At 41.2% G+C, this 16665-nt stretch overlaps 1 protein-coding gene across 15 annotated transcripts in view; it reads right to left on the bottom strand.

Annotated features, from left to right (window-relative positions):
• LOC137026841 (neurofilament heavy polypeptide-like) overlaps positions 1-16101 on the bottom strand; it is a 34571-nt gene extending 18470 nt beyond the window's left edge. For 6 of the 15 annotated variants that reach the window (XR_010895931.1, XR_010895932.1, XR_010895933.1 and 3 more), the window contains exons 1-23: positions 15886-16101; positions 15767-15793; positions 15623-15658; positions 14713-14766; positions 14577-14618; positions 14127-14165; positions 13828-13866; positions 13170-13211; positions 12871-12912; positions 12546-12584; positions 12264-12305; positions 11144-11185; positions 10852-10890; positions 10590-10631; positions 9832-9873; positions 9530-9571; positions 8739-8780; positions 8444-8485; positions 8156-8194; positions 7894-7935; positions 1768-1806; positions 1093-1131; positions 812-853 (exon numbers count right to left, since the gene is read on the bottom strand). Coding sequence is in view for 6 of the 15 variants with exons in the window: in XM_067394383.1 (XP_067250484.1) it covers positions 812-853; positions 1093-1131; positions 1768-1806; positions 7894-7935; positions 8156-8194; positions 8444-8485; positions 8739-8780; positions 9530-9571; positions 9832-9873; positions 10590-10631; positions 10852-10890; positions 11144-11185; positions 12264-12305; positions 12546-12584; positions 12871-12912; positions 13170-13211; positions 13828-13866; positions 14127-14165; positions 14577-14618; positions 14713-14766; positions 15623-15658; positions 15767-15793; positions 15886-15931 (940 nt within the window). In the remaining 9 variants the exon portion in view is untranslated. Of the gene's footprint in view, positions 1-503; positions 546-811; positions 854-1092; positions 1132-1767; positions 1807-7893; positions 7936-8155; positions 8195-8443; positions 8486-8738; positions 8781-9529; positions 9572-9831; positions 9874-10589; positions 10632-10851; positions 10891-11143; positions 11186-12263; positions 12306-12545; positions 12585-12870; positions 12913-13169; positions 13212-13827; positions 13867-14126; positions 14166-14576; positions 14619-14712; positions 14767-15622; positions 15659-15766; positions 15794-15885 lie in introns of all 15 variants that reach the window. The other 9 variants (XR_010895935.1, XM_067394385.1, XR_010895936.1 and 6 more) reach the window with 6 other exon arrangements.
• Between the last annotated feature and the right edge of the window lie 564 nt (positions 16102-16665).

The following is a 16665-nucleotide window of genomic DNA, read 5'->3' as shown; positions in this document are numbered from 1 at the left end:
TCAATAAACTGCACATGTGTTCATCAACTCGCCTTCAGTTGGACTGAATGTTACAGAATACACAACCAATATGGACCCAGTAGTTTCTCGCCTAACAAATCTTCGTCATTTGCGAGACGTCGCAAAGGATGTGACACGCGAGTGCAACGGTTTATAGACTCCAGCTAGTGTGTGTGTTACATGTTGCTGTTGGTTAATGAAGTTTTGATGGATGAACTCGTGGTTCAGTTAGTCTCGTGTCATGTCAAAAGTCATAATACTTTTAAGTTTTATGGACGTCACCATCTTTAATATTACATTGGTCACTGTCGTTATGGTTACTAGTAAGAGAATACGGGCTTGACTCTCATTGCACGTTCATACAGACAGTGTTCCAGACGCTACTGTAAGTTTCTGTGTGAACAAGACATTTCAAGACTCACAACTCTAAGTAAGCGTGGTTGTCAATCCCAAAAACTGACAGTGTGAACATAGCCTATAACACTATAAATCTGTTGGCTTACTTGTCATCTGGTAGTACGGTCTCCTCCTGTAGGGGGCTTGAGCTTCATAAAGATAAAGAGAGACACAATGTTTTATTTATTTATTTATTTATTTTTGCTGTTTAAAGAGCTGAATTTATGACCATTAAACTATTACAAGGAAAATTTAGAGACTAAATTATAACTAATAAGAAGGAAAAAAGTTGATGTGCCAGTGTGATGTTAGTAATGTTCATTTATTTAAAATTAAATAAATAAATAATAAAATTCATCTTACTTTAATATCCATAATTATGCATCAATACAACAATATAAATCTGTTTGCTTACTTGGCATCTGGTAATACGGTCTCCTCCTGTATGGGTCTTGAGCTTCATTAAGATAAAGAAAGAAACAAAATTTTATTATTATTGTTTTTTTGTGTGTAATTTTTACAGTTTGAAGAGCTGTATTTATGATCATTAAACCATTGCAAGGAAAATTTAGAAACTAAATGATAACTAATAAGAAGGACATAAGTTGATGCGTCAGTATATGTAATAAATAAAATAAAATTCATCTTACACCCATAATTATGCATCAATACAACATTATAAATCTGCTGGCTTACTTGTCATCTGGTAATACCGTCTCCTCCATGGGGTTTGGGCTTCATTAAGATGAAGAGAGAAACATAATTTTATTATTACTGTTTTTTTTGTTTTGTTTTTTTACAGTTTGAAGAGCTGAATTTATGACCATTAAACCATTGCAAGGAAAATTTAGAAACTAAGGGTGCGTTCACACTTGTAGTTTGGTTTGTTTGGTTCATTTGGTCCTGACCAAAAAACAAAACAAAAAACATTTATTCCTGGTCTGATTAGCGTTTAGATTAGCAATTTTAACACCGAACCAAAAGATAACGAACCTAAAGTCATTGGGATACATTCATAACCTGATTGGTCAGATTTTATGACGTATTGCCTATTTTGAGACGGAATGTAATGAACATCCAAAACAATGCTGTATGCTGAGGTAAATGCGCTTGTTGTGTGTGTGTAGCCTGCATGTGATGGTATTTTGGCCAGCTGGGAACTCGTGAAGAGTTTATAAAATGTGTAAAGGAGTCAAAACAGCGGCGAGAGTCCCTCCATCACACACACAAACAATCCGCTGTGTGGAGACACGTGTCTGATGCCTGTGATGGGCAAACTCAGGATTATGACGAAAAAAATATGCTCACACAAATCTTGCTTTAATACCCAAATTTATACATCAATACAACACTATAAATCTGTTGGCTTACTTGGCATCTGGTAATACCATCTCCTCCATGGGGTTTGAGCTTTATTAAGATGAAGAGAGAAACATAATTTTATTATTACTGTTTTTTTGTTTTGTTTTTTTACAGTTTGAAGAGCTGAATTTATGACCATTAAACCATTGCAAGGAAAATTTAGAAAATAAATGATAACTAATCAGAAGAAAATTAGTTGATGTGCCAGTGTGATGTTAGTACTGTAATGTTCATTCATTTAAAATAAATAAATAATAAAACGTATCGGGTTACGGATGTAACCCTGGTTCCCTGAGTAAGGGAACGAGACGCTGCGTGAAACGCATTGGGAACCTTCTGCGTGATATCGTCATTGAAGCACTCCTGTATCCAACCAATCGTGTAATGAGACGTCAGAGGCGGGTGACGTCAAGGACCAGGAAACTATAAAGCATGCCCGGATGCAGAGAACGCTAGCTTCTGTGGAAAATCTGAAGCAAGCACTCGCAAGCATGCAGGGGTACGGCAAGAGACGCAGCGTCTCGTTCCCTTACTCAGGGAACCAGGGTTACATCCGTAACCCGAGACGTTCCCTTTCGTGGGAACTATCGACGCTGCGTGAAACGCATTGGGAGCGCAATCCCAACTGTGCCATACTTCAAATGCTTGCTATGTTAGCTCGACAGTACGGAGGACCCCGGAGTGGAGCCTACATCAAAGTACGGAGGACCCCAGAGTGGAGCCTCCCTCATGGAGGGAGCCCTGGAGCAACAACCTCAGATGAGAGACCAGCCTCTATGAACCTGTCCCCCTCAGAGGCCAGGCCCATAGTTTCCATAGTTCTGGGCGGGGATGTATTATCGCGCCGCCCGCCTGAGATAGAAGATCCCGTCTCAAGGGGAGCTTCATCAGAGAGCCGTCTATCATGGACATCAAGTCCGAAAACCATATTCGGGTTGGCCAGTATGGGGCCACCAATATCAGGCTGACCCCTTCCTGGCGTACTTTCTCCAGGACTCGTGGGAGCAGAGCGAACGGGGGAAATGCGTACAGACGTAGCCTCGGCCACGTCTGTACCATGGCATCCAGACCCAGGGATGCTGGATGCGTGAGGGAGTACCAGAGCGGACACTAAACAGGTCTACTTGTGCCTGACCAAAGTTTTTCCAAATGAGATCCACCACTTCTGGATGGAGTCTCCACTCCCCGGGCCTCGGCCCCTGCCTCGACAGGGCGTCTGCCCCCACATTCTGACTCCCGGGGATATAGGCTGCCTTCAACGAAAGCAGCTTCCCCTGAGACCACAGGAGAATCCGACGGGCAAAGTAATTTAGTTGGCGAGACCGTAGACCCCCCTGATGGTTTATATAAGAGACCACTGACATATTGTCCGTGCGGACCAGCACATGATGGTCTCTCAGGTCTGTGAGAAAGTGTTTTAGTGCTAGAAACACCGCCATCATCTCCAGCCGATTTATATGCCAGGAGAGTTGATGGTCCTCCCAAAGACCCTGAGCTGAGTGACCGCTCATGATCGCTCCCCAGCCCGTGAGGGAAGCTTCTGTCGTAAGCATTGCGCGACGGCCAGAGGCTCCCAACGCGGGACCCTGGGACAGGAACCAGGGGTCTTTCCACACGGCTAGAGCACAAAGGCATCGCCGTGTGACTTTGATCATTCGAAAAGGGTTCCCCTTCGGGGAAAACCCCCTGGTCCTGAGCCACCACTGTAGGGGTCTCAAATGCAGGAGGCCAAAAGGAATTATGTTGGATGCAGCTGCCATTAGACCCAACAGTTTCTGAAACTGTTTCACAGTGAGAGACTGGCCTAACTTCACCCCTTTTACGGCTGACAGAACAGAGCTCACACGGGCAGGAGTCAGACGTGCCCGCATTGTTGTGGAGTCCCACATAACACCTAGATAATTGGTGGTCTGAGCCAGTATCAGCACACTCTTCTTGGCATTGAGCCTCAGCCCAAGCCTTTTCATGTGAGACAGAACAACATCTCGATGTTGAACTGCTTGTTGCTCTGAGCGAGCTAGAATCAACCAATCGTCGATGTAATTCAGTATGCGAATACCCTGGAGTCTCAAAGGAGCCAGGGCTGCATCCACTCACTTCGTGAATGTGCGGGGTGATAATGATAGGCCAAACGGAAGAACCTTGTACTGGTAAGCTTCGCCCCCGAAAGCAAACCTGAGGAACTTCCAATGAGAAGGATGGATGGATACATGAAAGTAAGCATCTTTCAAGTCTATCGTCACAAACCAGTCCTCGGACCTGATTTGGGGAATGATCTGTTTGAGTGTAAGCATTTTGAATTTTAGTCTTTGCACCGACCGATTCAACACCCGTAAGTCTATGATAGGACGAAGTCCTTGTAACACGGTTAGTAGATATGGGAAGAAGGAGGCGGGAACCGGCGAACGTTCAACAAAACTTTAATGTAAAATAAACAAAGAACAAAACGAAAGTAATGCCGGCAGACCCTCGCGGACGTCTGCCGGCCACACAAACATAATAAACCATAAAATAAAGTCCAGGCCTGGTCCTCTCTCGTCCTTCGTTGTAGTCGCTCCTCCTTTTATGCCTCCGGAGCTCCTCCGTGAGAGACTCGAGGCCGGCACGCCTCGCAGGTGACGCTCATTATCACTCGCGTCACCGGCCTCGCGCCGTTCCCTCACGGCTCTCGCCCGCCCTGCTCGTCACATACCCCCAACGCCCCTCGCAGGCCGGGGGGTACCTCCGAGACTGCGCTCTACTCCCCCCCGGGGCCTGTCTCGGCGGCCGCAGCACCTGGGGGTAAGGACAGACGAGACGAGAGAAAGGAGACGGAAGCAAGGGGAGCGACAGGACGAGAGGGGAGAGAGGAAAAAGAGAAAAAAAAAAATCTTGGTCCGGTTCCCCGACACACTGCCGCTCGGTCCTCAGCCTGCCAAGAGGCTCTTCTTCGCGGTGCCATGCGGTGGCACTGGACGCTCGGTGGACGGCCCGATCCTCGACCGCCTCCTGGCGGCCGGCGATGGCTCCTCCGACTGAGGGCAGCCGGCAGCGAGTCCCCAGTTCCCTGCTCCTCCCCTTTATGGCGGACGGCAGCAGGCTCCGGCCCACGGCGAACGGCGGCGACTCCTCCGCTCCCTCTTGGACGGCAGCCACCCCACCTCGTCCCAGGGGCACGGCCTCGAGCTCTCCGTCCCACCTTTCACTAGGCTCCAGTACCACCGCCTCGGGCAGCCTCTCGCGGTCTTCACTCCCGCGCTGCCCGAACTCCGCAGCACCGCGATCCCCCTCAGCAGCGAGGGCTCTCCGACAGCATGTCCCTCCTTCCTCCCGGGTTTCGGCACCAATGTAACACGGTTAGTAGATATGGGAAGAAGGAGGCGGGAACCGGCGAACGTTCAACAAAACTTTAATGTAAAATAAACAAAGAACAAAACGAAAGTAATGCCGGCAGACCCTCGCGGACGTCTGCCGGCCACACAAACATAATAAACCATAAAATAAAGTCCAGGCCTGGTCCTCTCTCGTCCTTCGTTGTAGTCGCTCCTCCTTTTATGCCTCCGGAGCTCCTCCGTGAGAGACTCGAGGCCGGCACGCCTCGCAGGTGACGCTCATTATCACTCGCGTCACCGGCCTCGCGCCGTTCCCTCACGGCTCTCGCCCGCCCTGCTCGTCACAGTCCTCCATCCTTCTTCGGAACTATGAAGTAACGGCTGTAGAAACCTGACAGCTTGCTGGGAGGAGGAACCCTTTCTATAGCTCCTTTTTGCAGAAGTGTCGTAACTTCCTGTTCCATAACCAGAGACTGCTCGGGGGTCACCACTGTGGGAAGGACCCCATTGAATCTGGGCGGGCGAGACCCGAACTGAATTCTGTACCCCTTTTCTATCATGAGCAGCACCCAATTTGATATATTCGGTAGAGTTTTCCATTCTTCCAGAAAATCTACTAAGGGAACCAGTCTCTCGAGACTGGCCTCTTGTGTTTTTTGAGCACTTGGCTCGGCGCTCTGAAACGGCGTGCCGGCAGAAGTCAGCCGAATCAAGTGCAGGCCAACCCTCCTCAGAGGATTGGCGGGGACCCGACGCACACTGGATGGTAAAAATAGCGTGGTCCGCGGAGGTCGCTGGATGGAAGCGGGGGCCAGGTGTTTCAACACCACGCTTCCTCCAGACGGGGGCCGCCCTCCTGGGTCCTGATCCACAGATATCAGGACCGCTTTTTAGAAGCCTTCCACGCCACAATAACAGCCCGTAGGTCTGTCTTGGGCTGAGAAGGCTTCTGTGCAGCTCGCCCCTGTCCCCAGAATCTACGTGGGGGAGCACGGGCGGCCACACTAATTTTTTGTTGCGCTCTGTGGTGCGCTGAGGAGCTCGTTGCGGGCCGAGACTGCTCCCGCTCAACAGTCTCGGCGGGGATTTTAGACCGGCGGGGGAGTTACCTTTGAAACGCCGCAGATTGTTTCTTGGTCTCCTGGAACCTCTCGACGACAGTTGTGACTGCGTCACCGAAGAGGCCCGCAGGAGACAGCGGCGCGTCCATAAGGGCAGACTTATCTCTGTCCCTTATGTCGGAGAGGTTCAGCCACAAGTGCCTCTCCGTGGCCACCAGGGCTGCCATAGAACGGCCCACTTCTTTAGCCGTCTCGTTGGTGGCATGGAGAGCCAGGTCTGTCGCCATGCGCAGTTCCTGGATGCACCCAAATGTGGCCTCCCCGCTGGTCTCAATTTCCCCCAGCTCTTCAGCTTGATAAGCTTGCAGCAGCGCCATGGTGTGAAGACACGCTGCTGCCTGCCCTGCTGCCGCATAAGCTTTGCCCACCAAGGAAGATGTAGTCTTAAGGGGCTTGGTGGGCAACGTCGGTGCTTTTAAGGACGATGCCGACTCGGGTGAGAGATAGCCCGCGAGCGTCTCTTCAACCCGGGGCATCGCCGCATAACCATACTGTTTCAGCCCCACGATGTTGCTATAGACCGAGGTCTGGGGGCTGAACACTCTGTGTTGGACTGGTCTATTCCATGATCTAGACACCTCAGTGTGTAGATCTGGAAAGAACGGTAAGCACCGACGTGGAGGTAATGACCGCATCGAGTTTGCTTTTAGGTCTTACATCTCCCCGCTCTGCTTCTGGCCAGCTAATATTTAATTTGGCAACAGCTCTGGCCACTACCTCCATGAGCTCCTCATCTGCAGAGGAAGAGGATGGCGGTTCCTCTTCCGCTGCGTCGACACTCATCACATCGACATCCTCAGATGAAGACAGATGAAGTGCCAATGTCTCTCCCCGAGGGGAAGAAACCGCTGGGCATGCTTCCACCACAGCAGGAGAGACAGTGGGTCTGGCAGCTAAAGGGTGAGATAGGGCGGGGCCCATCTCAACCCCCGCTGCCAGATCCATTTGTGAACCCCACGAATGGAGCCTTCGCTCTGCCTCGGCAGCAGCGGGACCCGATCCGCGGGGAACCTCAACCGAGGCACCCTCCGCTCTATCAAAGACTGCCCGGCGAGATCGCAGCACTCTGAGGGCGAGCCTTTCGCAATGCATGCAGACAGCTCCCTCGAGAGCTGCTTAACCCCCAGGCAAACAACACACATATCGTGCGTATCCCCGTCAGGGATAAAGCGAGTGCAGGGATGGACACATTTCCTGAACCGCTTGCTGCTTTCATCCGCCATTTCTTTATATATTTTTGTGTCTTATGAGGTGTGTGTATGTATGTATGTATGTTGAAACTCTTGTCCTCAGACAAAGAGAGATAAATCACAAACAATAAGACGCACAACAGCGATCTTAGACACACACACACTTGTTGCTGCAGCTCTTGTCCACAGATGAAGAGTGAGACCAATAATATATATATGGACAGACAACAATAAATTGGACACACTGGATAACATAGAGTGCTTGCTGAAGATAACAGAAGCTAGCGTTCTCTGCATCCGGGCATGCTTTATAGTTTCCTGGTCCTTGACGTCACCTGCCTCTGACGTCTTGTTACACGATTGGTTGGATACAGGAGTGCTTCAATGACGATATCATGCAGAAGGTTCCCAATGCGTTTCACGCAGCGTCGATAGTTCCCACGTAAGGGAATCCATTTTACTTTTATACCCATAATTATGCATCAATACAACACTATAGGTCTGTTGGCTTACTTGTCATCTGGTAATATGGTCTCCATCTGTATGGGGCTTGAGCTTCATTAAGATAAAGAGAGACACAATGTTTTATTTATTTAATTTTGCAGTTTAAAGAGCTGAATTTATGACCATTAAACTATTACAAGGAAAATTTAGAAACTAAATGATAACTAATAAGAAGGACGTAAGTTGATGCGCCAGTATATGTAATAAATAAAATAAAATTCCTCTTACACCCATAATTATGCATCAGTACAACACTATAAATCTGGCTTACTTGGCATCTGGTAATACGGTCTCCTCCATGGGGTTTGAGCTTCATTAAGATAAAGAGAGAAACATAATTTTATTTTTTTTATTTTAACAGTTTGAAGAGCTGAATTTATGAACATTAAACTATTACAAGGAAAATTGAGAAACTAAATGATAACTAATAAGGAAACAGGTTGATGCACCAGTGTGCTGTTAGTAATGTACATTAATTAAAATAAATAAATAAAACAAAATTCATCTTGCTTTAATACCCATAATTATACATCAATACAACACTATAAATCTGGCTTACTTGTCATCTGGTAATACGGTCTCCTCCTGTATGGGGCTTGAGCTTCATTAAGAGAAAGAGAGAAACATACATTTTATTGCTATTGTTTTTAACAATTTGAAGAGCTGAATTTATGACCATTAAACCATTGCAAGGAAAATTTAGAAACTAAATGATAACTAATGAGAAGGACATAAGTTAATGTGCCAGTGTGATGTTAGTAATGTTCATTCATTTAAAATAAAAAAATAAAATTCATCTTACTTTAATACCCATAATTATACATCAATACAACACTATAAATCTGTTGGCTTACTTGGCATCTGGTAATACGGTCTCCTCCTGTATGGGGCTTGAGCTTCATTAAGATAAAGAGTGAAACATCATTTTATTATTTCTGTCATGTCTAGTTTAGTCATGTTCTGATTGGTTCATTGTCTTGTTGTGTTTCTGGGTTCTGTTCTGTCATTGGTTTCCTTGTTCCTTGTGTCACTTGCCCATTGGTTGTCTTAGTCAAGAGTCAAGAGTTGGTCAGGTCATGTCAAGTCAAGTCCAGTCTGCTCATCATTAAGTTTACTTATGTCCAAGTCAAGTGGCTGCTTTGTTTGTTTGTCACTTTATTTCAGTAAACTGCAAATGAGTTCATCAACTCGCCTTCAGTTGGACTGATTGTTACAGAATACACAACCTACAATATGGACCCAGTAGTTTCTCGCCTTATGAATCTTCGTCATTTGCAAGACGTTGCAAAGGATGTGACACGCGAGTGCAACGGTTTATAGACTCCAGCTAGTGTGTGTGTTACATGCTGCTGTTGGTTAATGAAGTTTTGATGTCTCGTGTCATGTCAAAAGTCATAATACTTTTAAGTTTTACGGACGTCACCATCATTTAATATTACATTGGTCACTGTCGTTATGGTTACTAGTAAGAGAATACGGGCTTGACTCTCGTTGCACCTTCATACAGACAGTGTTCCAGACGCTACTGTAAGTTTCTGTGTGAACAAGACATTTCAAGACTCACAACTCTAAGTAAATGTGGTTGTCAATCCCAAAAACTGACAGTGTGAACATAGCCTATAACACTATAAATCTGTTGGCTTACTTGTCATCTGGTAGTACGGTCTCCTCCTGTAGGGGGCTTGAGCTTCATAAAGATAAAGAGAGACACAATGTTTTATTTATTTATTTATTTTTGCTGTTTAAAGAGCTGAATTTATGACCATTAAACTATTACAAGGAAAATTTAGAGACAAAATTATAACTAATAAGAAGGAAAAAAGTTGATGTGCCAGTGTGATGTTAGTAATGTTCATTTATTTAAAATTAAATAAATAAATAATCAAATTCATCACTTTAATATCCATAATTATGCATCAGTACAACACTATAAATCTGTTGGCTTACTTGGCATCTGATAATACGGTCTCCTCCTGTATGGGGCTTGAGCTTCATTAAGATAAAGAGAGAAACATAATTTTATTATTATTGTTTTTTTGTGTGTAATTTTTACAGTTTGAAGAGCTGAATTTATGATCATTAAACCATTGCAAAGAAAATTTTGAAAATAAATGATGACTAATAAGAAGAAAATAGGTTGATGTGCCAGTGTAATGAAGCGGGACTGAGGCAGGGATCCAAGTGCAAAGCTTTTATTAAAGTGAGCGTAGTCATACAGGCAGGGTCAATCAGGAGCAAACAGGAACAGCGAGGGACAGGCAGAATCGTGGTCAAGATACAGGCAGAAGATCAGGGCTGGCAGATATCATTCACAGAACAGGATGGCAAGGCAAGGGTCAAAGGCAGGAACAGGAACAGACAGGGAAATAGGATAATCACAGGGAAACGCTTAGAATTGACACACAGTGTAATCAAGACTTCGCAAACTGGTGGTGTGAGTGTGAGTCCTTTATAGTCCTGGTAATGATGTGCAGCTGGGTGTGGTGATTAGTGTGGAGTGATTGTGAAGTGAGTGCAGGTGATAAGCAATGGAGGATCATGGGAAATGTAGTCCGGGATGTGACAGGAACAGACGTGATCGTGACAGCCAGTGTGATGTTAGTACTGTAATGTTCATTCATTTAAAATAAATAAATAATAAAATCCATTTTACTTTTATACCCATAATTATGCATCAATACAACACTATAGGTCTGTTGGCTTACTTGTCATCTGGTAATATGGTCTCCATCTGTATGGGGTTTGAGCTTCATTAAGATAAAGAGAAACACAATGTTTTATTTATTTAATTTTGCAGTTTAAAGAGCTGAATTTATGACCATTAAACTATTACAAGGAAAATTTAGAAACTAAATGATAACTAATAAGAAGGACATAAGTTGATGCGCCAGTATATGTAATAAATAAAATAAAATTCCTCTTACACCCATAATTATGCATCAGTACAACACTATAAATCTGGCTTACTTGGCATCTGGTAATACGGTCTCCTCCATGGGGTTTGAGCTTCATTAAGATAAAGAGAGAAACATAATTTTATTTTTTTTTATTTTAACAGTTTGAAGAGCTGAATTTATGAACATTAAACCATTGCAAGGAAAATTGAGAAACTAAATGATAACTAATAAGAAGGAAACAGGTTGATGCACCAGTGTGCTGTTAGTAATGTACATTAATTAAAATAAATAAATAAAACAAAATTCATCTTGCTTGAATACCCATAATTATACATCAATACAACACTATAAATCTGGCTTACTTGTCATCTGGTAATACGGTCTCCATCTGTATGGGGCTTGAGCTTCATTAAGATAAAGAGAGAAACATACATTTTATTGCTATTGTTTTTTATTATTATTATTTTAACAGTTTGAAGAGCTGAATTCATGACCATTAAACCATTGCAAGGAAAATTTAGAAACTAAATGATAACTAATGAGAAGGACATAAGTTAATGTGCCAGTGTGATGTTAGTAATGTTCATTCATTTAAAATAAAAAATAAAATTCATCTTGCTTTAATACCCATAATTATGCATCAATACAACACTATAAATCTGTTGGCTTACTTGGCATCTGGTAATACGGTCTCCTCCTGTATGGGGCTTGAGCTTCATTAAGATAAAGAGTGAAACATCATTTTATTATTTCTGTCATGTCTAGTTTAGTCATGTTCTGATTGGTTCATTGTCTTGTTGTGTTTCTGGGTTCTGTTCTGTCATTGGTTTCCGTGTTCCTTGTGTCACTTGCCCATTGGTTGTCTTAGTCAAGAGTCAAGAGTTGGTCAGGTCATGTCAAGTCAAGTCCAGTCTGCTCATCATTAAGTTTACTTATGTCCAAGTCAAGTGGCTGCTTTGTTTGTTTGTCACTTTATTTCAATAAACTGCACATGGGTTCATCAACTCGCCTTCAGTTGGACTGATTGTTACAGAATACACAACCTACAATATGGACCCAGTAGTTTCTCGCCTTATGAATCTTCGTCATTTGCGAGACGTCGCAAAAGATGTGACACGCGAGTGCAACGGTTTATAGACTCCAGCTAGTGTGTGTTTTACATGCTGCTGTTGGTTAATGAAGTTTTGATGGATGAACTCGCGGTTCAGTTAGTCTCGTGTCATGTCAAGTCATAATACTTTTAAGTTTTACGGACGTCACCATCATTTAATACTACATTGGTCACTGTCGTTATGGTTACTAGTAAGAGAATACGGGCTTGACTCTCATTGCACGTTCATACAGACAGTGTTCCAGACGCTACTGTAAGTTTCTGTGTGAACAAGACATTTCAAGACTCACACCTCTAAGTAAATGTGGTTGTCAATCCCAAAAACTGACAGTGTGAACATAGCCTATAACACTATAAATCTGTTGGCTTACTTGTCATCTGGTAGTACGGTCTCCTCCTGTATGGGGCTTGAGCTTCATAAAGATAAAGAGAGACACAATGTTTTATTTATTTATGTATTTTTGCAGTTTAAAGAGCTGAATTTATGACCATTAACTATTACATGGAAAATTTTGAGACTAAATTATAACTAATAAGAAGGAAATAAGTTGATGTGCCAGTGTGATGTTAGTAATAAAAAAAAGCAGTATTAAAGCAAAAATCTTGCTTTAATACCCAAATTTCAATACAACACTATAAATCTGTTGGCTTACTTGTCATCTGGTAATACCATCTCCTCCATGGGGTTTGGGCTTCATTAAGATGAAGAGAGAAATATAATTTTATTATTACTGTTTTTTTTTTTTTGTTTTTTTTTTGTGTTTTTACAGTTTGAAGAGCTGAATTTATGACCATTAAACCATTGCAAGGAAAATTTTGAAAATAAATGATAACTAATAAGAAGGAAATAAGTTGATGTGCCAGTGTGATGTTAGTACTGTAATGTTCATTCATTTAAAATAAATAAATAATAAAATCCATCTTACTTTATTACCCATAATTATGCATCAATACAACACTGTAAATCTGTTGGCTTACTTGGCATCTGGTAATACGGTCTCCTCCTGTAGGGGGCTTGAGCTTCATTAAGATAAAGAGTGACACAATGTTTTATTTATTTATTTTAACAGTTTGAAGAGTTGAATTTATGACCATTAAACAATTTCAAGGAAAATTTAGAGACTAAATGATAACTAATAAGAAGGAAATAAGTTGATGTGCCACTGTGATGTTAGTAATGTTCATTCATTTAAAATAAATAAATAAATAATAAAATCCATCTTACTTTATTACCCATAATTATGCATCAATACAACACTACAAATCTGTTGGCTTACTTGTCATCTGGTAATACGGTCTCCTCCTGTATGGGGCTTGAGCTTCATAAAGATAAAGAGAGAAACATAATTTTATTTATTTATTTTTACAGTTTGAAGAGCTGAATTTATGACCATTAAACCATTGCAAGGAAAATTTAGAAACTAAGGGTGCGTTCACACTTTCACAATTTGGTCCTGACCAAAAAAACCCCCAAAACATTTAGTCCTGGTCTGATTAGCGTTTAGATTATCAATTTTAACACCGAACCAAAAGATAACGAACCTAAAGTCATTGGGATACATTCATAACCTGATTGGTCGGATTTTATTTAGAGACGGAACGTAATGAACATTTTATTTAGAGACGGAACGTAATGAACATCCAAAACAATGCTGTATGCTGAGGTAAATGCGCTTGTTGTGTGTGTGTAGCCTGCATGTGATGGTATTTTGGCCAGCTGGGAACTCGTGAAGAGTTTATAAAATGTGTAAAGGAGTCAAAACAGCGGCGAGAGTCCCTCCATCACACACACAAACAATCCGCTGTGTGGAGACACGTGTCTGATGCCTGTGATGGGCAAACTCAGGATTATGATGAAAAAATGATGCTCACACAAATCTTGCTTTAATACCCAAATTTATACATCAATACAACACTATAAATCTGTTGGCTTACTTGGCATCTGGTAATACCATCTCCTCCATGGGGTTTGAGCTTCATTAAGATGAAGAGAGACACATAGTTTAATTTATATATATATATATATTACAGTTTGCCAGTTTGAAGAGCTGAATTTATGACCATTAAACCATTACAAGGACAATTTAGAAACTAAATGATAACTAATAAGAAGGAAATAAGTCAATGTGCCAGTGTGATGTTAGTAATGCTCATTCATTTAAAACTAAATAATAAAATTAATCTTTAATACCCATAATTATGCATCAATACAAACAATAAATCTGCTGGCTTACTTGTCATCTGGTAATACGGTCTCCTCCATGAAGTTTGGGCTTCATTAAGATAAAGGGAGACACATAGTGTAATATTTTTTTTGTACTTTTACAGTTTAAAGAGCTGAATTTATGGCCATTAAACTATTAAAAGGAAATTTTAGAAACTAAATGAGAACTAATAGGAAGGAAATTAGACATAACTTTGATGTGCCAGTATGGTGCTAGTAATGTTAATTTATTTAAATAATAATAATAATAATAACATCTTACTATAATACCCACAATTATGCATCAGTGAGGAAACTTTAGATACCCTAAAATACTAAACTAAATGTTAAGAAGGAACTGAGAAATACCTGTGATGTACATACATTTATTAAAAAATAAATAAATAAATAAAAGTCATCTTACTTTAATACTCAAAATTACTGTAAGCATCAATGCAAGAGTGCAAATCTGCTGACTTACTCTGTGTCTGGTAATGCAGTGTGCTCGTGTTTCTGGGTTGAACTTCAATAGAACAAAGAGAAACAAAAACATAACATAAACAGTTCTGAACAGCTGAATGTCAAATATGTGTGAATATAATTATCTGCACACTTACTAGTGGTCCAATAACATGGTGCATTGTACCAGTACCGGCAGGGATTTGAAGATGCTATTGAATATAAAAAGAGACACAAAATACTTTTATATAATTTTTTTTTTTTTTTCAGCTTAGATGATTTCATGATCAGATAATAAGGTACCTCATGAATATTATTGTCACATATCGCTGTATTGAAAGCACATAATGCAGGAGTAGAGAAACCAAAATAGTTTTTAATACTAAATCCACTGGGAATACATAGGATATCGCAAGAGAATATAACAAAAACAACGTTTAATACTGATGACACCAAACAATGAACTGAATGAACACAGGGCTTAAATTCACAGATGATGATGATAATTAACAGAATGGGAATAGGTGTGAAAGACTAATTAACAAACAAGGAAACTAACTAGGAAATCAGGCAGGAAAAACAGGAACAGAACACAGAAAACAAAACCAAAAACAGGCTGCATGTGACAATTTTAAACTCAGCTTGAATGACTGACAGGCAAATTTCAAAATATACAGCTATGGAAAAAATTAAGAGACCACTTAACATTGATTTCTGAACTTGGAGTGGTCTCTTAATTTTTTCCATAGCTGTATTTCAGCAAAGGCCTGTCCTGATGTTAAATTGCACTTTAAAATTCTATTTTTTAAATTAAAGTCATTAAGATTGAAGATTATTTAAGATTAAAGTCATTAGATGATGTGCCTGACATCGACAGGTAAACTGTAAAGCACCAGGAATCAGATGACATCGGCAAAACATTATATTACAATTATAAAAAATTATATATTGACTGAATATATAAATTATTATGCAGATTATATAAAATTATATTAACAGAATATAGAATAAAGAATACTGACAGAAAAGTGTATAGATGAAATAGATTAAGGTTATTTGATAATGCACCTGTTAGTGAAGGTTGAGCTGTAGTGCGAGGCGGCTCTGTACAAAAACACAGCAAAAATTGAATTGACTGCTATCCTTGTATTTTAAAATATTTTGGAATATTATATAGGAACACGTATAGATTAAAGTCAGTAGATGATGCACCTGTGTAATACCATGCATCAGATGAATCTGTACAAACACACAGCAGAAATTGTATTAACTCCAGTCCTTACAGTAGATACAGTACACAGAATCTGAGGCAAAAAATGTGATCCACTTACTGAAAGATGACCAAAGGACCAATAAAAGGACATAAAGCAGGTTCATAATGCTGTCTTTGATTAGAGAGCTACAGCTTTCTGAGACTCACACCTGACAGTGACTGAGCCTGACACGGACTTCCTCTGTCTTAACCAGACATATGCAGAGTAAATGTGGGAAAGCAGAAGTGGCTTTCAAGACAAACATTAATTTTCTTTTTCCGGTTGCTGGGTTTCCAAAATATTGCTGATTTTAAGAGAAAATTAAGGGAGCAAAGTAAACAGTATCATATCATTGAAATAATTATACAAGGTATCTGGATATAGCTCTTTGCTTTTACACAGTTTATAGATGTCATGTGCACATTTGTTCTTTGTGGCGATCTGGACGTGCAGCTCTGAACCTTCAGCTCTGACCACAAAACCACAGGATCAGTTTTTTAGACATGTGACATTTGCCCTTGGTCTCGAATATATTACACAACTGTCAAACTCTATTTCTCTATTTCTATAATATATATTTAATGTACAATTTTAGAACTCGTCATTTCTCTTTAATTGTAAGTTCACTTAGCTTTGAAATCACACAGGATTAAAAATATTTGTATTAAAAGTAAAACCTTTTTCTGCTTTGACATCAGCAGTGCACTTTAGTAATCCACTGAATTTATTTTAAGTGAGATCTCTGTGATTTACGGTCTCTGACACGCATACACTTTTAGGCAGGGGTGTCCAAACCTGCACTTTTGCAGTTTTATTAGTTGAGGTCATTTCATAATATCCAGTGCTGTTATAAATGAT

Source organism: Chanodichthys erythropterus, chromosome 9 (genome assembly GCF_024489055.1).
Source record: "Chanodichthys erythropterus isolate Z2021 chromosome 9, ASM2448905v1, whole genome shotgun sequence".
Lineage (NCBI taxonomy): Eukaryota > Metazoa > Chordata > Actinopteri > Cypriniformes > Xenocyprididae > Chanodichthys > Chanodichthys erythropterus.
The sequence above is the reverse complement of the archived record's forward strand: the minus strand, read 5'-3'. Positions and strand labels throughout refer to the sequence as shown.